This window comes from Berghia stephanieae, chromosome 5, assembly GCF_034508935.2.
Source record: "Berghia stephanieae isolate SIO BIC M18660-M18661 chromosome 5, UCSD_Bste_1.3, whole genome shotgun sequence".
Taxonomy (NCBI): domain Eukaryota; kingdom Metazoa; phylum Mollusca; class Gastropoda; order Nudibranchia; family Aeolidiidae; genus Berghia; species Berghia stephanieae.
Genome location: NC_088364.1, coordinates 53,656,165 through 53,679,829, shown reverse-complemented (window position 1 = coordinate 53,679,829; position 23,665 = coordinate 53,656,165). Strand labels below are relative to the sequence as shown.

At 33.2% G+C, this 23,665-nt stretch overlaps 1 protein-coding gene across 1 annotated transcript in view; it reads left to right on the top strand.

The window, feature by feature from the left end:
- LOC144973194 (uncharacterized) overlaps positions 1–22,632 on the top strand; it is a 23,719-nt gene extending 1,087 nt beyond the window's left edge. The window contains 7 exon segments of the mRNA XM_078915340.1: positions 1,393–1,443; positions 2,294–2,395; positions 5,883–6,014; positions 8,284–8,740; positions 9,784–9,914; positions 9,917–12,263; positions 22,461–22,632. Of these exon segments, the coding sequence (XP_078771466.1) occupies positions 1,393–1,443; positions 2,294–2,395; positions 5,883–6,014; positions 8,284–8,740; positions 9,784–9,914; positions 9,917–12,263; positions 22,461–22,570 (3,330 nt within the window). The 3' untranslated portion in view covers positions 22,571–22,632.
- The last annotated feature ends 1,033 nt before the right edge of the window (positions 22,633–23,665 follow it).

Genomic DNA, 23,665 nt, shown 5'->3' with positions numbered 1-23,665 from the left:
TTATCTTTATTATTGTTAACGGGGAATACAGCGTTTCCACCAAGAGAGCAGTCAGACTATCGCAACTCGGACTTCAATTGTCTATAATCGTTTTGCCGTTACTTGTCTTTTGATGATAGAAGATTTGGTGTTAGGTCAAAGATCGAATTTCGCCGCTAAAAGGTTGCATTGCTACTGATTGCTACTAGTACTAGGTTTGCTCCCCCCCCTCCTTTTTTTTTTCTTCTTTTTTTTTTTTCAACTTAGTATTATTGATTGCTATTTCCTTTTTTCATGATTAGCACGTGCCGTAGGAGTCTCACAGGATGCAGGAGTACTGCAATTAAACCTTTGCCAGTGACTCTGATTTTTTTGTTTTCAAATAATAGTCTCCATTTATATTATTTTTTAACGCAGAAAAAAAACGTTTCCACCATAAGAGCAGTAAGAATATTGATAAAAAGCGCTTTGAGCACGTTGGGTGGATATTGCCCTATATAAAAGCACATGTTTTTAAATTGTATTTTGTTTTTTGTCTTTTGATGAAAACGGTAAGATTTTATTTTTGGTCCAAGTAAGATTGATATTCGCCTTTAAAAGGTTAAGTTGTTTTGTTTTTTAAGGTTTTTTAAATTTTGTTTTTCAAATGCGGATACGCTGCTTCTTCCTTTTTTTTTCCCTCAACTGGCAAGCTATCGCTGTACTTACCCGCATGGCTTGCACACACAAAAGGATACATCTAGGTCACAAAACCTTACATCCAGGTCACAAAATCAGACAACTAGGTCACACATCAAGACGTCTCTGTTTCATTTGTTCCAAGATAGCAAAACAAACCAGACGTCTTGGAGTTTGAAAGAGCTTTCCATAAAATATTTGGTATTTGCAAGACCCCCAGAAACCAATTCCCGATACAGCTCTTGTGCACGGTTACTTATGACCTTGATTTCTTTCGTACCCACCCCCCAAAATCCCACGTATTGTGTGTTATAGGCAGAACATAGTAAATAGCTGGGCTGCCACATGCGTGCTAAATTGGCCAAAGAGAGAATCTATACTTTGGCATTAGACACCCAGTAGGGTATAGTTGTGTAGAGAGTCAGTTAACTTCAGGAGGGGGAGGATACATTCGCTGTGATCCTCCTCCCCCCCCCCCCCCTTCCAATGATAAAGGGCTATATAAATTTATTTTGAGAAGTGACTGAATTATATTCTTTTAACTCTATGATATTGAGCAGATTAAAATTGAAAATCAAGGAAAACCAATAAAAAATGCCATTGATTGTCATTGATCTGGAGCTCCATTTCTTAAATAATGTATTTGGTAAATAAAGTGTTGTTTTTATATTTTTTATTGCTCCGCAACACTTTCTTCAAACTTTTGTCGTAAATATTCATTTTCCCATTTTCCAGGATGACGATTTAGATGCTTTACGTGAGGCTGCTCTGGCAACTTTAAAACAGGTAGGATGTTTTTAATGCTTAAGAAGGGGGATTGTCATTTCTAGAGATAATGATAAAATCATATTTTAAAAGAGTATCTACCCTATTTAATTATTCATTAGAATTTTCTATTCATTAAGAGCATGTTATTAGTGTTAGGGAATGTTATAATTAACTTAAAAAGAGTGTCAGGAAAAGCACAGGTTATTTAATTATAATATTTTAATGGTTTTGGTTGTAAGTCATACTCTTGGATATGAGCTGACAAATCCGATCCATTTTTATTATCTTGACTTTTAATGAATAGCAAGAACCTGTGATTTAACAATTTTTCTTATTTAGCAGAAAACTTTTTTGTATCAGCAATTTCTCAACTGTAAATTTATCTTTTGAATGCAGCTGTGTTGTCTTGTGGTATGACACTCGCTTTTGGATCGGAAGGTACTGGGTTCAAGCCTCGCTCGGTGCATAGTTGAGTCCTTGGAAAAGACTCTTTACTCACATTTTCTCACTGTACTCAGATTTAAAATGATACCTGGACGTTAAAAGGGTTGTCTCCGTCTGGAAAAAAATTTTGTAATATCGCCTAACAGACGTCATGAGTCATGTCTCATTCTACATGTTACATGTTGCTGACGGTCAGGGACCCTTTGTAAAGTGCTTTGAGCCCATTTAGCAGATATTGTGCTTTTAAAATCTCATTTTTTGTGTGTTTTAGAAAAAATGAATATGGGGATATATAAGTAAAGTGGTGATCACCTAAATTCCTGTCAGTATTGCCTAAAAGCCAGCAAATTTGATAAAACGATGTTGTTTTTCCCAATCTCTTATCAGTATAGAATAAACGAAACCTTAAAAATTCTCTTCCCAGAAGGTGCAACCAATTGAGAATGTCTTCAGCGGTAAAAATGCTTCTCGTCCTCAAGATTCAGCTGCATGGGCTGATGTTCCTGCCAGCATTGATTTACCTGTGGTAAGTGCTGATCTTGAAATCTGATCTTGAATACTCACATGATTTAACAAATATCTTGCTTTTTGATATCCCATAGCAAAGTACCTTTGTTGGGCCTTCAAAATATTTCAATTGGTCAATGGCTGACTGACATCAAATCATCTTTTTATATTAATTAAATAATTAAATTTAGTCAATTCTTGGCAAACTGTTCAGTATTTGTGTGTGATATTGATTAAACTTTAATTAGTTTACAATACAATATTTGTTCTCTGAGGTTTTGAATTTAATTTAATATATGCTCATTACTCATTTTACTAAGTTGTCATAGTCATAGAGTGCTAAACAATTTATGATTTAAACCAATTGCCTTTACCTGGATCTGTGTCAATTTTTCAATTCTATCTCAGGATCATTTAGTTTAAAAGTATTTTTTATCATTAATATTAATATATATATATATATATATATATATATATATATATATATATATATATATATATATATATATATATATATATATATATATATATATATATATATATATATATATATATATATGAGCCAAGGTCAAAAGGTGCCCGCCTGATACCAGTGTTAAGAAAATTTGATTTTTACTTAATTATGGGCTTTTTTCATTGGGTTAATGCTTGTAATCAATTGATAATATGAAGAAGAGATAAAATGAGATAGCTCAACATACTCTGTTCAACAGAATATGAAATAAACAACTTGAAAGTGAAATTTGAATGCCGTTTGGCATGTGCTTAAAACGAGGTCAACGCATCACCTTTTTAGAAATCATGTAGAAATTAAATGTGATGTTTTAGCTCACGTGATTGAAATTTGACTGATAGTATAAAGTCAAAATTTACTTTTAAACGCAATTGCAGTATATTACATATCAGAATAAGTTTCATATAGAGTTCTTAAAAAGTTGGTGTTGCTTGTGACCTTTGGTGTCATCAAACACAGCACAATACTAAGACTCGACACGAAACTTTAAAGCTCATGTTTAATGTTTATAAAATGTTTTATTATGAGAAAAAAGCATAGATTTACTATCTGAACTCAAATCTTGGAGTAAATGTATACCGTTTTACCGATATTGAGGTTTATTGGTTTTGGTGTCATTTGTCACAAGCAACACGACATGCGTGAACACGTGGAAGTTTGTTTCGTTAAATGGCGATTCGCAATTTTGATCCACCCTTCTTACCAGTCTTTGAAGTGCAGCACTTTCATTTGCCTTTCCAGCGTGGCTCCAGGGAGAAAAGGTAAGTTGAACTTTGGTGTCATCGCTATTTTACATTGTCACAAGCAACACTTTATATTGGATATTACAAAGTGCCACCAAAAAATTATGTTTTCAGCTGTTATTCTATTTACAAATATGATATTATGACATCTCACATAAGACTGTGATTTTGACACAATTAATTGTTTCCTTGTAATTCTATTTTTTTTATGTTTCAGGGTTGTATCAATCAAGAAAAAGACAAAACTCAAGCTTTTGACGAATCCAGATAAAAGAAGGGTTGTCATGAAATTTGATTTGATTTACTATTAACACACTAAATTACTACAAACTAGCAGATTTGAGCAGTAGGGCGGATGTTACGGTATGGTTACATGAATTCATTACCATGGCTGATATTTATCTAGTGTTTATGTGACTTCTGGTACTTTTTGTGACCATTGGTGTCATTGCTTAAAATGTCACAGGTGACACTTAAGTTTGAAGTTTCTAATGTATTTCTGTTTTCATGTTCTTCAAAGCTTGAAATGTCATTGAATTACATTTTAACAGGCTATATTACATGTGTTCAGTTGCTATTCTTGATTTATTGAGGCAAAATTGCGTTCTAGTGCCGATTTTGACCAAAGTAATAGCAACAATGGTATTACTAATTTCTAAGTATATATCCAATTTAGAAGTATTTAGTTTCTTAAAATAATATTGAATTTCATTTTAGAGTAGGTTATTGTGCTTTTTTGACTGAAAATAATGATATATTATGGAAGAAAGTGTGATTTGGTGTTGCTTGTGACATAAGTAATGGTGTCACCGGTGTTATGTCACAAGTCACATTCAGATGCTCTAATTTCCATGTATATTTTTATTTTTGAGGTCTTTGGTTTCTGAAATATTATTAAATTCCACATTTAACTGCGGTTATTACACTGGTTTGACTGAAATTAATGATATATTGTCGAAATTGCAATTTGGTATTGCTTGTGACATAAGTAATGGTGTCATCGGTCTAATGTCACAAGTGACACAATGTCGCTAAAAAAGATATGCTTTGGTCACATTATTTACAAACATTTTATTCCAAAAGTTTCTGAACATTGCTGGTAATAAGCATATGCAATATTGTTGTTGTTGTTAATGTACAAACATTTTTATGAAATAATATATTTGCATTCTATGTTGCTTGTGACCGATGACACCAAAAAGCAACATTTTCTCCAATAGTTGGTAATATTATTGTACTATGATTTTGTTGATTGTGTCTTTTTGTCTATAACTTACTAAATAAAGTTTGATACTCAACAAAAATCATTTGGTTATTGAGTTTTTGTCTCATTTTGGTGTCACCGGTCACAGGTGACACCAGCAACCAAGAGGTATTGTTGACGATATTATGCTGCGTTAGACCTTAAAGTTATCTAAAGGGCCTTTGATTCATGAAGTACAGGGTTTTTGCTACACATATAGAAACATGAATGGACTATTATGTCACTTTTATTTTGAGAAAAAAAATTGGCACCTTTTGACCTTGGCTCATATATATATATCTCCCTTTTTGATACGTGTCAAGTAAAAGAGAGTCCATCCAAGAAGTCAAGACATTTAAATATTTAGGCACTATCATTACCCATGATGCACGTGAAATAGAAGATATAAACAAAGAATAGCAATAGCAAAAAATGTGTTTCATAAAATCCGTCCAGTTGTGTCAAACAACAACCTAAAGTTGAAGACCAGAATGAAAGTAGTGGAAACATATGTTAAAAGTTCTTTTTTATACTGTTGTGAAACATGGACGCTTGACAAAGAATGTACTAGGAGGTTTGAGACATTTGAGATGTGGATGTTTCGAAGAATGTTGAGGTTATCTTGGACAGACAATTATACGAATTAGGAAGTGTTTGCAAAGGTGAGAAAAGGAAGAATATTGATAGATACCATCAGAGAGATGCAGTTACGGTTTCTGGGACAGGTGTGGAGAAAATGCAGAATACAAAAGTTGGTAACATCTAGGATGATCGAAGGAAAGAGAGCTAGAGGAAGACAGAGAATGACATGAATCTGAATGACCATAAAATTTATCCTCCACTTATGAAAATGGTATTATTTAAAGTGCAAAATATTCATGGATGTATGTGGTATCGTGAACAAATTTTTATCCTAAAAGTCAAAGATAGTCATTGGTGCCGGTTTTCCTGCATCACAATCTTAATACAGAAATTTTGTTTACTCATAGTTGAATTCTGTTTTCAGTTTTCAGATCCCATTCCTGAACAAAATCATTATCCATTGCCTTTTGAAGAACCTGCCAATCAACCACCACCAACTCAGCATTTTTTCAGACCTGCCATAAACTTGCCATGGAATCCTGCCCATCACAACAGAGTAAGATTTCTTACCTTTTAAGAAAAAATAATCTTTTGTTGAGTTTTAAATCAGTTAAAAAAAACAACTACTTAGACCATTAAATTGTCTTGAATTGCTCATATCTATTATTAATCAAGCCAACTTGCTTATGTAGTGGTGAGTGATATGATGTATAAATTTGTCAAAGAAATAGATATTTTAATTTTTTTATCAAGCCGCTTTGGATTCTTTTAGCTAGAAAATAAAATCACTCATGTTGATTGACTAGATTCAGGTGTGAATGAGTATTATAGACCAGTAAATTCTCATTCACTGAATCCCCCAATTCATCAAATTAAAAAAAAATACTATAACAAAAAAAAAAATGAAAAGAGAGAGACAGAGAGTGGTTGGGGAGGGAGAAAGAGAGAGAGAGAGGGGGGGGGGGGGGGGGGGGGGGGGGGGGTCTGATGAATGTAGACACTATAAGGCTTATAAGAATAACTGAATTTTCCACAGCTATGCATAGCACATGGGTCTTTTATAATTCTTGATGGATAAATTTTATTAACTAAGGTTGGGCAATGCTTTAAAAAATCTTTTGATGTCTGAATGCATCCCTTTTTATTTTCACACAGTCTTCGTGAAATTAATTTTCACTTTCCAAACATGTCATATTTACAGAGATAACCAATCCTGGCAGACTGGCTGAGTTATAAATTTCACTGTTTTGTCTAAGCCAATTTTGACTACTTTGTAATGGTGGAAAAAAAGAAATCATGAAAAAGTAAAACGCGAATCACTGGAAATACGATCTAGAGAAAGTTCTGAATCAAAATTTAAGATTGTTGATACGTATTCTTACCACTCTTCTATTGATTCACGTTGTAAACAAACTGGTTTACTGTGTTTCTTCACTAATGTGCGTACCTAATTGGAAAAATAAAAGGGAAAATAGTGGTGAGTGATTAATTTCCCTGCAATTTAGTTTTCCGCCATGTTTTACTCTGGCATCCAATTTATTTACTGTTCATTTGGATTCCATAGTTTCTTCTCTTTGGATTTTACAGCACTGGTTGCCAAATTTTATTCATTGGAATTCACACATTCCCATAGAGTAATAAAGTGACTTAAAATCAAATTTCTGCCAATTTTATTTTGTTTGTCATTTAAATAATGGGAACTTAACTGTGATACATTATTTCAACACACTCAAATATTTGTGGATTGCAATTCTGACCATGTTTTTAAAATTCTCAGAAGCCGATATCGTTTACTGTTTGTATCGTTATCAGCATTTGAATTTTTAAGTATGGCCACATAGCTTTATGGCGTGCTTTGTGACCATCATTTTCATCAGGAGAAATATTGTTTTTACCATTGCTTGTGTTGAATGAAGTCATCTTTACTTATGGAAATGACTTGCTTATTTGGTATTCCTTCCACATCAAGCACCCCCAGTAAAAACACTTGTCATTCTAATCACATTGTCTATTATCACTTTCCTCTCTGATATTGGTCTAAATTTATTTGCAACTCATGTCTTCAATTTGTCGAAAATTTTCAGTCAATTTTTATAGAGCTCTATAAAAAATGAGTCATTTACAGGTCTTTATTTAGCAGCTCAATGTGATAGATATGTATTACAAGAGTGTCATTGAGCAAAGAGGATGTTTTTATGTATTATATCATATTATATGAAATGAGCTTATGTAAGTTATTTATGCCTCAGCATTAAATGTGAACAGAATCCATAGGGCTGCGGCCACAATTATAATGACAATTTTATCTTTTTTTTTTTTTCAATTTATGATTATGTCATTTTATGATCTGCCCCAACACTACACATAAGTGGTTCAGATTTTCATCTTTAAAAATAAAATCAGATTGTACTAGCCTACCCCCTGAACCTAAAAAAAAAAGCTGTCAGGGTCTTTGAACATATTTTCAAAACTCCAATTATATATCATTGGCTTCTCCAGTCAGCACATCACTTTAACCCCCTTGAGTTCACCATAACTGAAAATTGAACAAATTTGTTCAATTTTCCATTATATGAACTCGAGAGAATAAAGTCACATTCTAAAACGTCATTGGTGTTATTATTGACACGTTTAGATCTCTGCCTAAATATCAATATAGTAGAGTAACAACTGTTTCTTTTGATTAATGGTTTTCATCATTGTCAAATTGTAGGTTTACTCCTAAAGTAACCAGTAAAACGGAAAAGAGGGTATCTATTCTTTGTTCAGTGTAAAACAATGATTCGTGTCATATTATCTGATTCATTAATGTACTTTATCAACAGATACCAGCCTTTCAAAATCAAAGAATGAGACATCCAAGATTTCCTCAACGGTCATTTGGTGATGTAGGAGGCCCCATGTATGACAGAGGGAATCGAAGATTCAGGCCAAGGGGCTACTTACAGCCTGTTCATGGAAGGTTTCCACCAGGTATTCATCCAGCCAACTTGTCACAACCACCTCAAACACCAGCTGGGACAACAGGCATGGGAGCCAATCTTATCATCATTCAGCCACACAAAAATGAAACTTCATCCACTTCTGGCTCTTCATTAGCTGAAACTGCTCCAGTCAAAGACAGCTCTACTATTACTTGTAATAAGGGCAGCGAACGTTCTCAGTCAGATCATTTCCAGACTAGTTCCAAATTGGTGTTACCACAGGACAAGTACCATTCCTCTGATACAACAACTACACACAGGCTTGATAAAGAACCGGAACCTGAGAAGAAAAGCAAAGGTAAGCATATCATCATCAGCATCATAATCATCAACACTACCACATCATCATGATCATGATGATCATCATCACCACTACCACCACATCATCATCGGCCACTACCACAACTGTCACCATTATTACTTTTTTCAGCCTTCATATTGTTAATTAGCATGTTGATACATAGTAAAATCAATAGTTGTTATTGTCATGAATCTCAATCTCATTGATAAAGAATATTTATCATTAAACACTTAAAATGTACCAATGAATGGCATGTATGCCTTATTTTGAATCATATTTTGCTAAATTTTCTGGATATAATTCCATTTATGTCCTGGACCAAGATGATTCACTTTTCCCTCATATATCATGATTTTTAAATCTCATCTTAGTTTCATGTGGTCAAAGGATTAGAGAGAAAAAAAAAATTCTCTGCGCAATCTATTTTCACTTTGACCGAATCTGAGTATTCATGACTCACCTTCAAATCATGATAACAATAAGTAGAGTGTACTATGTTCTTGAAAATATTCAAATTTATTAAATGGTGATGTCTGTATAAAAAATGATAATTGATGTCTATAAAAAATGAATGTTGCGATATGACAGATTGTTTCATACACAGCAGCACAATTATTGCTCTTGCGGATCTTAATATTGTATTTGTGATGCCTTTGATGTGACAATGAATCATTTTTGACCTTTAAACAAAGGCTTGGCTGTATATTCATTGGAAAGCTTATTCAAGGCTGTGAGATGAAATACAGAAAAAAAAAAATAATTTTTTAATCCAGATCTTACTAGTCTAGTAACTGTGGAAGTTTGCTTTTTGTATTGTATTGTATGTTTGATTATGTAGTCTATGTGCAGAAATATTTATTGGTTTTCTAAGGCACTTTAAGTATGGTTATAAAGCCATGGACAAGTGCTGTCTACTTGAAATATTTATCTTTAAAAAATATAATATTTAAGACTTAATCCAAAATCCCTATGACTATGACAGACATTTTGTATTTTTAATAAATCTTTCTTGAGTAATGAATTTATATTGATATCCTCAGACAAATTCAGTCGCTATGATAAAAGTGACAGTGAAGATGATGATGATGACGATTTGAGTGAGGTTGATGACATTGCCAACGAAATTGACAAAGTCCTTCAAGATGATTTCTTGCCGAAGAAATTGCAGTGCAAGAAGCCGAAGAAACAAAGGCGGCCAACAAAGAATCTGAAGATGTGCGCAAAGAAAGACAGGATTCTGACAAAGAAACAGAGGATGTTGACAGCGAACCAGATGATACTGACGATAAAGCAGAGAGTGCTAATAAAGAAACTGAAGCTGCTGACAGTGAAACAACGGTAGAGGAAGAAGTCAGTGAACGTGCATCTCCGATTTCTTCCGACAAACAAGAAATGGGCAATGACGACCATGGCCTGAAAACTTCAGCTCCTGCCATGTCTGACATCAGTGATACTGAAAGCTTAGATCTAGATGCTCTTGCTAGAGATGAGCCTACCGGTGGTGACTTGGACGATTTAGACTCTCTTGTTGATAAAGAGCCTGAAAATGTTATAGACTCAAGTGATATCAAACATGTGATAGGTAGGGGTAATAGGAAAGTTTCCACTAACTCTCATGACAGTGATAGTAAAAAAGAATTTATGAATAACTTTGTTGATAGTGCTAAGAAAGACAATGAGATTGATAAAAGTAATGTTGAAAATAAACAATCCCCAATTCGGAGACGGCGGTCATATTCACCTGATAATCACCATTCATCAACTCCTCCTCATTACACAAATCCAATGTCTCCCCCAAGAAAGTCTGATTCTTACAACTACAGAGCACCCCTTTCTCCTCGAAGATCTAAAAGTCCTTTTTACAATAGGCATTCATCATATAGGAAGTCTACATCTCCCAGATCCTCTCACAGGTCAAGATCCAGATCTCCATATCATCGTAAATCACCAATAAGGAGGGCATCTATTTCTCCAAGAAGACGGGGAGGATCTCCAAATAAATCATCAGTAAGAAGAGCATCTATTTCTCCAAGAAGAAGAGCCGGATCTCCAAATAATAGAAGATATGAATATAGTCCAAGACGTTATCCTATGGGTAGAGGAAGAAGGAGATCTCTGTCACCAAATCGTAGAGCCAGGTCTCCCTCTCCTAGAGATAGATACAGAATGGGTAGAGGTAATGGTAGGCCTTACAGAGATCATTACTCCAATAGGCCAGAGGAAAATAGGCATCGGGAATCTGATAGGCATTACCAAGATAAAGAAAGGCCTCGACAAGTGGAAAGAGATCAGTCAGAAAGTAAGAAAGAACCAGATGATAAAGCGACTGACACAGAAATAAAGGTTTCTCCTCTCAATAAAAGAAAATCTCCCCCAGTTGGAAAGAATAATGCTTCTCAAGAGAAAGAGAAGATTAAAATAGACTTGGAAAAACTTACTCCTGAAGAAAGGTCAAAAATTGAAGCCAGACGAAAGAAGTTTGATAGTAAGGGAGAGGTGAATGTGACAGAGACATCAAAAAAGATATCTTTGAAAGATATCAAGAAACGTGAAAAGAAATCTAAAAAGAAAGAAAAGGAGGTTGAGAAGGAGGAGGAGGTAGAGTCATTGAAAGTTGAAGAAGCATTGCCAGATGTTGTAAATAAAAAGAGTAGTAGTAAGTCAGGGATTTCACTAAAAAAATTAAGGAAGAAGCAAGAGTCAAAAAAGAAAAAAGATGAAGAAGAGATGGAACAAGAGTCTCCTAGGGCAGTTGCATTAGCTGAATTAGAAGATGAAAGTGAAGACTCTGATGAGGGCAGGTCCTGGCGGATGGAAAGTTCTGGTGCATCGGGTCCAGCAATTAAGTTTGGTATTTCTCGCACTTCAGTTAGTAAAGCACCCCTTGTGTCACTTGACAGCATGGGTGATAGGGGAAATAGAAAAGACCGGGAATCAAACAGACGAAGATTTACTGATTATCCAGAACAGAGAAGTCGCTCAGAGAGAAGAATGAGGGATGAGAGAAGGATGTATAAATCTCATAAAATGCAGTCCAATAGATGGTCATCAGACGAAGACAGTGATAGTGGTGGTATTCAAGCAAGTCGCTTGAGTAGCAGTGTGGTAACCTCTAAGCCTTTTAAAGCTGATATTGCTCCTGAAAAACTATGCATTCAAGTGCACATTGCACCCAAAGATAGCAAGAAGAAATCAAAAGCTGCTCCAGATTTTTCAAATGTCTACTCTGTTCATGCGAAGCGAAAGCGAGTTCCCGAAACTGTCACCAGTCCTAGTGAAGAGAAAGAGGTAGAGGAGGAAGTTGTACCAGTAAAGAAGTCTAAGAAGAAGAAAGAAAAGAAAAAGAAGCACAAAGATGAGAATGAATTGTATCCAGATGATTTGGAGATACAAGATTCGAATACAAAATCACCTGCTAAGCCGTCTGTTCTTGAGCGTCTTGGAAAGAAAGTCAGCCTAGATTCACTTGAAAAGAAGGAGAAAAGGAAGAAAAAAAGCAAGAAAAATCGTGACATCGATGGTGAGCATATTCTTTGGTAGCAAAGAAAAATAATATAAACGTATCTCCTTCTTTTTCAGGTCTGTCTTGTATCTTATGATGGAATAGTAATTCTTAATTGTACGTCTTTGTTATATCTTATTTTCTTTTGTTTTGTTTTGTGTCTATAAAGAGTTGATGTGTTCTTTGTAGGATTTTTGTTTTTTGTTGTTTTTTTGGGGGGTTATTGATTATTGTTGGTGGAATATATTGATCTCTTTTGATCAACATAAGACATTCCAGAAGTATTCAATTTTCAATTGCTATTATCTCCACCATTTGAAGAAATGCCTTTTTGGTATGTTTTATTTTGTGTAGCTTACCTCGTGCTCATACTATTTAAGAGCAAAGTTTGAAGAATATTTATTATTTATTAATGTTTGAAATTCGGTTTCAGGCGCAACCTTTCAGAGCATGCCAGTCCAATATTATTGTGCATCAAATTTGAGTATATTACCCACCATAGAAAAGTCTGCATTATGTCTATTAATTGTTTTTTTAACTGCAAACTTATCCAATTGCTGCATAAGAGTAAAAACATATACCGAAATCAATTTTTATTTTATTTTTCTGACCTGAAATTATGATCTCACATACCCTTTCTCTTTTTGAAATCATGCACTGAAAAGTTGATGATTACAATTGTTTATTTAAAAAAAATATATATATATTAACATAATATTTTGATATAATTTTTGTTTAAGCGAAAAATTTCAATTATAGCACAGGGAAACTACACACAATGAAACAGTTTGAGGTATTTAATATATAAGTAAACATATGAGATAATGAAAGTTGAAATTACTATTCCAGAATCGTTTTTACATATCTGAGCTAGTCTATACTGAATTCAATGGGGTTTTTTAAATGATATCTTTGTATGTTGTCTCTTTTGTTGTTTGTTTGTTTTATAATGAAGATATTCACTCACTAGAATGGCATTTTATGAAGGTTATTCAGCCCACCACCAAAATGTGATAAAATTGGTGGAACCTTTAATTTTTTCTGGTTCTGTTATTGCGGTTTTTTTCCCTTGTTTTTTTTTTCATGTTTTTTTGTTCCTGTTTTTATGTAATATTTTTTTATTCCTCAAATGACAGTTTTTTAAAAATGTTTGGTGCTGACCTTTGTCAGAACAAAAAAAAAAAGATCTCAAATCATTTCAGGTTAAAGTGATACTGAGCTTCTAGAAGTAGAAGCTGTGGACTGTAAAAAGTAATGAACAAAAATGAATATGACAGCTTTGAAAAAGAACGAAATACCAAACACGGAACGTTTTGTGCTCAAAGCTGTTCTTCAGTCCTACAACCACCACCACATCATTATCCCTACCACCGCCACCACCACCTCCTTCATTTTAACAACCACCACCACATCATCATCCCTACAACTCCAATCACCACTAATAACACTGGTATCACAGTATCCTACTTATCACAAGTACTACAAATACCACCACACCATCATCTTTACCATTAAGTATTTTAACCACCACCACATCATCATACCAACAAATCAGACAAGTATTTTTGAATAATGAAAAAGGGGGTGGGTGGTAAAATGGCTGCTGTCATTGTATGATCTCGTGGTGCCATTCTTCAGGTAAGATTTTATATGTTGAAATATCTTTCAACTTTTGAAATTCTTCTGGGTGGCGTCAGAAATTGCTGCGAGACACATTTTGGGTTATACCTCAGTAAATTTTAAGGATTATAGTCGCATGGATGGGTCATGGTCTACGCATTAAAAATTTTGCTCCTTTTTTTTTGTAACCAGTCATTCTCACCCCTGATAACCCAAGAAAGTGTTAGCTCTGGCAAACTCCATATCCTATGACTTTTCTTCTTTCATAGACGTCACCATGATAGTAATAAGATTTACAAATAGGGCAGAGAAGTTGTGATGCCACACCTTCCTCTTTTCCAGTTCAAAAGTCCTTGGAAGTGTTAACCAGTCCTTCGGACAATGAATAGGTTACATATTGTATCATAATGTGGCATAACTATTTTAGTAGCAGGATGTATAGGCAGATTCTTATGATTACGGGGCGTAGAATAGCGCGGATGGATGGTCTTTATTGACTACCAGCATTTATTTAGAAAATAAAATGCCATCACTATGAGACCAGAATGTCAGTTGCACACAATATGTAACCAGTCTCCTGGAAGGTTAATATTACACTTCCTATGAGATTGGAACTAGTATTTTGACATCACCCTTATGTTCTCTAATGTTCAAATTATACAGATTTATTTGGCATAAACAGATTTTTTTAAGAGGTTGGAGACGGGGGGGAGGGGGGGGGGGAGGGCTTATTCAAATTGAATTTTTTTTCCCCTGAAGATTCTGTATTTTTTACCAAAATATCAGGGCAATCTGATGAAAAAAATTTTTTCTAACTCAAAAGTTGATAGGAGACCAAGTTAAACAATTTTACATTTATTTTGAAGCGTGTTACACTATTTTTGTAAAAACGGTGATCATTCACTTTTTAATTGTAAAATGAAATTTTGATTTCTGTGGAGAAATATCCACTTTTAATCTGTTGCCAGTGGCAGTTCTGCCAAGAGTGAACAAGATACCAAATAAAGAACATTTCGGGCTCAAAACTCTTCTTCAGCCAATTAACAAAAAGTTAAAAACGTTAATACATCACTTTATGTCTGTCTGGATTTAAAATGATGTATTAACCTTTTTACTGAGTTTTTTTTGTTGTTGTCTTCAGTTGAAGAAGGGTTTTGAGCCTGAAACAATTCCTGTTTAGTTATTTGTTCTTTTTTTTGAAGCTGTTATATTCATTTATCAAAGTTTGACAGATGATGTGATGACATTCCGTTCCTTCCCAAGGTTTTTACGGGAAGGTCTGATTCTAATACTGCAGTTATGTAGTCTAATGTGAAGTTCTACGCCATATTTGTTTTATTCACCATATATATTTGTTGAAATCACATCTGTGATAAACAGTTTTTATTCTACCAAGTCTTTCAGATCCATTTATTGTGTAAAGACCATTTTATACTTTTGAAAATTATTATTATTATTATTATTGTATTTTGTAATGTTTCAAGGGTTTTTACAAATAGCTTTTCAAGTTATTATTATGATTATAATCCTAATTATTTTTGTCCAAAGATATTGGTTCCAAAATCTCATCTTTATATATATGTTGTTATATATATATATATATATATATATATATAATATATATATATATATATATATAATATATATATATATTTGTGTGTGTGAGAGAGAGCCTGTGTGTGGGGGGGGGGGGGGGAGAGGGGTGTGTGAGGGTACGGGAGAGCAAGAGTGTGTTTGTCACTAAGAGAGAGAGAGAGAAAGAGAGGTGAATAATGTAATTAGATTAAATTAAAATAATCTTTTGATTAGGCTTGTTAACTGCCATTTATTTATTATTAAAAAGAAAACAATTATGTTATCCATATGTTTTTAAAAAAAGCCAGGCAAATGTACCATTCAAGATGGAATTTTTATGTTTTTGTCTCATTACTGCTGATTTAAACGAAATGATAATCGTTTAGAAGAAATGAGCCTAGGTAGTACAAAATGGGTCCTGATTTTATATTCATTATTTTTGTACGTTTCAGTATTCTTTTTATCTTTTATTTTTTTGTTCAAAAAGTCTCATTTATTTTGAGTTGAGTTGCTATATTCTTATAACTTTAAAAATTGGACCAAAAAGAAACTTAATTTATCAGGGAAAACATTGTGACAATTATAATACCTTTAATTATTTTTTTTATATTAATGTTTTTTTTTTTTTACTTATTTCAACTTTGACTAAGGCACATCTAATCCTTAGCAAAATATCCTGAATAGTGTGTATTTTTTTACATTGTAGCATTGAAAAGCCTTCTACTGACGTTGTTCTAAAGGCACATAGTTTTTTAAAGGTGTAGTTGCATATGTGACCTCAAGTTGCTTATATCATGATTATAATTATGTATATCAATAAAGTCAATGATTGACACACCACACACCACAACACAAACAAAACAAAAAAATATTTAAAAAACCCACAGATTATCGGCAAATGATATCCATTGATCAGAAAACAAAATTGACCATTTCACCCTTTAAGATCAATTTATTTTACTTTTATATTGAATTTTAGAAAGTTTCTGTACCATTAACTTTTATATTGAATTTTAGAAAATTTCTGTATCATTAGTATAATGTAAAGTATAAGCCTGTAATTGGAATAATTGTGATGGTCAGCATTTGTTAGTAAATTTGATAATTGATTAGAGTGTTCTTTCTTAGAGAAGAATAATTTCTTACGGATTATGATTTCTTGGTTAAACCAAGTCTGCAAGTACATATACTTTATCAATTATACTACCAATCCACCAGTGGAAATGGTATAATTTCAGAATAGAATTATGGGTTTTAAAGTAAAGGGAGTTTACTTGCAAATCCTATGGGCTGTTGCAGTACCATCCTTTGCCAAAGAGAATTATAATTTGTAAGCTTATATTCAATGAAGTATTGCTTTGACAGAGGAAAGATTTGATATGGATCCCATCACTGAAAAGTGAAAATGTGTCATGGAATAAAATTTAATTGATAATAAGAAGTGTGCAATCTTAATTGTCTCATTGCTTTGCAGCTGGCAGTCTATGGATTCATAAGTGAGAAGTGCATGTAATAATAATAATAGTATCTTTCAACTCTAAATGAGATACTGTCTTGGTCATGTAATTTTTTGCCTAGTTTTTGGCTAGTTTTATTCTTTTGTTTTGAAACGCACAATTTGTCTTCTCGGGCATCCAGTTGAATTCTCTCTGTGGTCTTCTAAATGGCTTTTCTTCCTTTGTCTTAGACCTGAGTTGTTTTGCCCTAGGCCTGACTGGAATTGATTGCAGAGCGTTATTGGATTTGAGAGATAATCATTATTGTCTATCAATCCTCATTTTCCCAGACTGATAATGATTTTCATTATGTGTACACCCATGTTGTGCAAAACTTATCCCTTTTGCAGAGAACTCCCAATGCATAATGTCAACATTTTGATCATAACGCTGTTGCAAAAATAAAATAAAAGTTATTTCAACTCTTTCACTCTTACTCCAAATATTTGCTTAGATAAACATAGATGATTTGGGGTAAATCATTAAAGCAATTATGATTAAAAAATTAAAAGATGTAATATATGAAAACCGTACATTTGATCAATCAGCTATTCATTCACTATAACTTAAAATGGCATTAGGAACATTTCCATTTGAAAATAACAAGAAATGAAGTGAGTAGGAAAGTGCCAGAGGACAATAGAGAGAAAAAATTTAGCGGCAGCGATGAAGGCTCAAACCGCAACCTTACTGGTACATCAACTTCGCCTGGCCATTTGAAAACACGTAAATAAGGCACCTTAAAGAAATTTACATGGATGGAAAAATATGAATTTGCCTCTTTGAAAGATATTTTTGAAACACTACAATAAATACAATCTCCAACAGGCTTAAAACACTAGTTTTATTTGTCAGTTTATTTGAACAGAGTGTTTGTCATTTGTGGAAGTACCTATTTCACTTGTTTGTTATTTGTAGAAGTGCCTTTTCACTTCTGTAATTTTCATGTAAAGTGTTCCGAAATGTATTCTGAAGATTTTGTTGTTTCATATGGTCCAAAATTAGCTGGAGTTCGATTAAGGAAAAAAAATGACATTGACAAAAATTGTAATTTAGTTAGGTCTTTTTATCAATTCCTTTCTTTTTAAGAAGAGATGTAACGGATTGTTTTTAAAAAATGAAACTGACTGATATTTCTCTAAAACCATAAGGGACTTGGCCAGTTGACTTCAAAATGAATTTATAGTACTTGTAATGTGACACTGTCACTGATCCAGGATAAGGATGGCATAGAATATATATTGTACAATAATTTTGTGAAGGATATTATCAATCACTTCTCATTACTGAGCAACTCTGGTCCATAACTGCCCTATCATTTATCGCCCTTACACTGTTTCTCAAAATTGTCTATGAAGTTTCACAAGAAATAGATTTAAATTGAATTTGAATCCGAAATGAAGATTGTTGCTAGTGTGTTTTCAATCCTATATTAGTTTTCCTTTGTATGTAGCTTTCCATCCTTGCTTTTAAGTGAGACAACTTTACTTTGTCCAAACCGGGATTATTAAATTTGTGAGTATTGATTGCCTCAGTCACAAATTGTTCTCCAAGAATAGGTGGGCTTCTTTTTTATTTTATTTATTTTTTATTAAGCTAAGATCACTCTTCAACCAATGCCGCATCATGTCCAAAAATTCTGGGTAATGCTATCTGGTGAAAATGCTTTATTTTGATATGTAACTTGAGTTGTTCATGTCCATTAGACTGTTATATCACCGGGAATTTTAAAGTTTTCTTCCTGGTTAGATTTTCCTGAGTTGAACTTGAACAGTTTGCAATACCAACAAAATACCTGTTTTTCTGTGAAAGTTGATTTGTTTGTATTTTGGAATTTTATTTTCGTCTAGTGTAAATCTTCTTGTGTTTATTGAAAACCATCTGTTCCCCTGGCATTTGTGTGACTTTGGATGCCCTCATACAGGACACTTGAGTTAAATGCTAATAAGATTTTGATATTCTTCTAGTCCTTCCTTTAAATAGTGCCTTTTTATGGTCCCCCTAGTGCCTGTGATGCAAGGGGGATCTGTATGCACTGATAATATAACTCTTTCATTCTTGTTTGTTGTTAACCATCTTCCTTTTCCCAAGGTGCTGTTATAACCAAAAGGCATTATAAGCATATAATATAACTTAGGCCATGATATTTCAGTGTTTCTCTACAACATGACATGCTTAGTTAAATGCTGTACATGATATTTTGTTAAATTTTAGCATGATTGAAATGATTATAAGGAAATCTGGCAGTTCCAAAATTGTCCGTCAAAATACTTTTTTTATATTTTTATGACCAATCACATCAGTCTGGTTTTTATGTTGGATTGAACTAGGTTTTTTAAAATTGTGTTTTAAGTAAAAAATATTATAATCCAAATTTATGGGTTTTTTTTAATTTTTTACTTACTTGTAAATAAAACCGGCCTCATGCTCCTCATTGAAGGCATTTCATAAGTTTTGCTTAAAATGGAATTTTGAGCTTCAGGATCATTCCTACAAAATCCTTTTTTTCAGATGATTGGTCACATTTTAGTGAAGTTAGATACTTGATTAAAGAGCTGAAAGACAAAAATTTTGCAACTGCCCTTTTCCAAGACATCGAGCCACCTAGATAATTTAAAATGACATAATTTTATGGTGCAATACATTAATAATGTAATTAAATCGCATTAAACATGATGTCTCTAAAAGACCCAGGACCCAATTTTCTCTAGATAATTGTTTATGAATCACGGTGAAGTCCTGTCAATAGAAAAAATGCTTAAAATCTCTCTTCTTATTTTTATTGGGTTTTTTTTTTGGTGTTTTGTTCAATTTTATATTTTGTTTAAAAAAAAATTAAATTACTATTTAGTTTAAATACCGTAAAGTATTACTGAAACACTGGTCTGTAAACAATTTAATGGTACTGCTTACTGGAACTGTAAGCCTATTTTTCTTATTCACCACAGACTGAAGGATAATCTTACAAATTAACAGGTTTAATAGGTCATAGATGAACAGCCAACATATGTTTGAATATGAACCTAAATTCGTAATGATTATTCTTATTGATTATTCAATGTATCCTGAAATGTTAGCTGAAATACCAATGTGTGCTCAGAAAAAAAAATTATATAAAAACAAGGAATGAGGCTGGGTGGCTTTAAGGTCATTTGGTTGTGATGAAATGAAAGCATCGCCAACATTAAAGGATGTTTCATCAGAAGGAGATACAGATTTCATCTTTTAAATTGACACTGATTTTTCAAACCTCAAGACTGTATGCAAGTCTGTCAGCTGGTCGATAAAAAAAACCCAAACAAAATGTACGTGCTTCAATTTTGAAATGAACTATTATAGAGAAGTCTTCCTATCCCATACATGCTTGTACCACAATCAAGCCAATCAAATTTCTCAGCTCACGTCTGCATCATTGATAGAAGTCTTTTTCTTTCTTTTTTTAAAAAAATATACAAATCTGTTTAGAATCGATCTCGTGATTTGACTTTGTTAAATGTTTTACACAATCTTGACCTATGACTTATACTGACCTCAACTGAAATATCTCTCAAGTTGATTCATTACTTACCTCATGTCAAGACACTCAAAATGCCAGTGATGATGTTAATTAATGATCTGACAGGAATTAAAAATTTCCCAGACAAATGTTTCTTTTTGTGCAGCTATGCGTTCTTGTGGTATGTCATTCGCCTTTGGATTGGAAGTCCTGGGTTTGAATCCCACTCTGAGTGGCATGTAACTGAGTGCTTGGAAAAGGCTCTTTACTCACATTTTCTCATTGTACTCAGGTGTAAAATGAGTACCTGGCCGTTATCAGCATTGTGTCTGTTAGAAAAAATGTGTAATATTGCCTAGCCTAACAGGCGTAGTGTCTTATTCAACATGTTAAGTGTAGCTGCTGGCTAGGGACCCTTTGTAGAGCGCTTTGAGCATGTTTAGTGGATATTGCGCTACACAAAAGTTCAGCTTATTTTGGCCATGTAACCCATCCAATTACTCGTGGTCCTTCTGAACATGGGCTGCTGCTGTACTCTTCTAGTAAAAGAGATTTAACCAGCCAGTACACATCACTATTACAGCTATCACATTAATTTGGTGAAAACATTAAGACTGCAGTGTTTGGGAAATCAAACTTTCCTCATAACAAAGTGTCTGTATAATTTTAATTTGTGTTGAAAATGAATTTGATAATGCCATTCAATGCCTTTGATATTCTAGTTACTACACCGTTGACTCTTGACATTCAAATTCTGTTTGAACTATATGTTCAAATTCTTTTGGAACTAAAAATATATTAAAAAATCATTGATTGGCATGTAGTTGGATGTCAAAAGTCACCGGCAAGGTTTTATGGTTAGCCATTCAAATTACGGTAGCTCACAATTTTGTTGAAGCGGGTGGTTGGATGGGAGCATCACCCTTGAATCATATACCTATGATGTTCGCATGGGTGTACGATCCGATAGTGATGTCGTTTCTTCTTCTCTTTACTAGCCTATCCTGCTTCTTTGGTTTGTGATTGTATTTTTGACAGGGGATATTTTTTTTTCTGTAAATCTTCTGCCTGTTTGTTCTTGGTTATTTATAATTTAGCTCATGATATCTTTAGGTTATGATTTTGATTTACATTTGTACTATTTTTGTTAGATTGCTTGTTTTTTTGTTTCAGCGGTCTCTCATATAACCTCAATTGTGTTGGAAGAGACCTAAAGCAACAAACAAACAAAAAAAATTTTGTTGAATGTTTATATGAGTACCTGATACGCAATTGGATTTTGTTTTAGATCAATTTCTGTTGTGTTTGCTCATTATTATTATTATTATTATTATTATTATTATTATTATTATTATTATTATTATTATTATTATTATTATTATTATTATTATTATTATTATTATAATTAGCATTAGTTCTATTGTTATTATTTATTATTATATTTCTAGTCGCTTGTGACAGTTATTTCCTGTTTATTTATTTTTATACATTGGTTCTTATCATAACTTTCACTTTCAAAATTTAGTTTATAAGTGCTAATATAGTTTTATTTACTACACTATACATACCTTAATGTGTTCAATGATTTAAGCTACATTTTAAAAAAATTTACACCACCTCTTTCCTTACCTTTTCCCTCAAAAAAAAAAAAAAAAAAAAAAAAAAGAAAGAAAAAAAGTGTTCAAGAACAAAAAAAAAAAAACAAACCCAAAACAAAACAAACAAAAAAAAAATAAAAAGAAGAAGAAGAAGAAAAAAGAAATTTGTAAAAAGAGGGAAAGAGAGAACAGCCAAAAAAAAAAAAAAGAAAAAAAAAAGAAATTGAAAAAAGAGGAAAAATGAAAAGAAAAAAAAAAAAAGAAGGAAAGAAACAAATATGAGGTGAATAAAAAAAGAAAGACAAAAAAAGATCCAAAAAATTAAAAGGAAGTTGTTTTTTCTAAATACACCTTTTATTGTTTCATGGGCAATTTAAAAGGCTTTTTATCATCCATTTTATTATTATCTCTCTTAATTTTTTTTTTCAAGCAGAGGATACAGACGATTTAGACCTTCATATACTCAAGATGAAAGCCAAGAACGAAGAGATCCTCCGTCGACAACGTGAAATCGAATTGGACAAAGAGAGATATGGATGAGCCTCTGATGTTGCTACATTGTTTTCTTATTTTTATATTTATGTTTTTTTTGTTTTTGTTTTTTTTAAAAAGAGAGAGAGAGAGAGAGAAGAAGAATAAGTGTTTTAAAGATTCTCTTCTCTTTCTTGATTTCATATTTTAAATTTATATGGAAACTTGTTGAATAGTTGTTGTTTTGAAATATGAAATATTGTATTTAAAAAATGAATACAAATAAAAGATCCCCCCAAAAATATTAAAATTTGGTTGTTGATTTTTTAAGGAACTGCACTACGTAGTACTGGCTGGGTGAGGTCGTGGCGGTCACCTTTATTGTGTGTGTGTGTGTGTGTCTTCTATCCCCCTGTATCTAATTGCCTTTTCCTGGGTGGGGTTCCTGACCTCCCATAGTGGGCAAGGGGGGGGGGGGGGGTACATACTGTGTCTTCTATCCCCTTGTATCTGTTTTCCAACATGCTTTCTGTCTTTGTCTGGGAATGAGATTACTTGGTTTTGTCCTGGCCCTGGCCGGAGTCCTAGCTGGGAGGGAAACAGTCAAATGCATAGTTATTATTTTGGGAGATGATATTTTTTTCCTTGTAAATCATCTCTGTTATGTATTATTATATTTGTTATTTTGAATGTATAATGTAAGCATTAAAGTGTATTCTTCTTTGTTGGATTTTGTGCTTGTGTCCGGATGAGACTTATAGGTGATCTCAGACTAAGTACATTGGTGGTATGCTCTTGGAATCTACATCTGATCCCTATTTGTTCCCAGTTCCCCTTTGTCTTACTTTCTCTTGGGAGCTTCAATTGTAATTCTAGAACTTTTTACTAGCGCTGATATAACCTAAATGTGTTGCAAGCGCCGTAAAACCCTTAAAAACAAACAAAGCAGATTCTTTTCTCTGTTTGTTATGGAATGAGATGAGATTACTATGTTATGTCCTGGCCCTGGCCAGAGTCCTTGGCTGAGAGGGAAACAGTCAAATGTCTCTCCCATAGTAGGCAGAGGGGTACTTAGTGTGTTTTCTATCCCCTTATAGCTGTTTTTCAATTTGCTTTCTGTCTTTGTCTTGGAATGGGATTACTTGGTGTAGTCCTGGCCCTGGC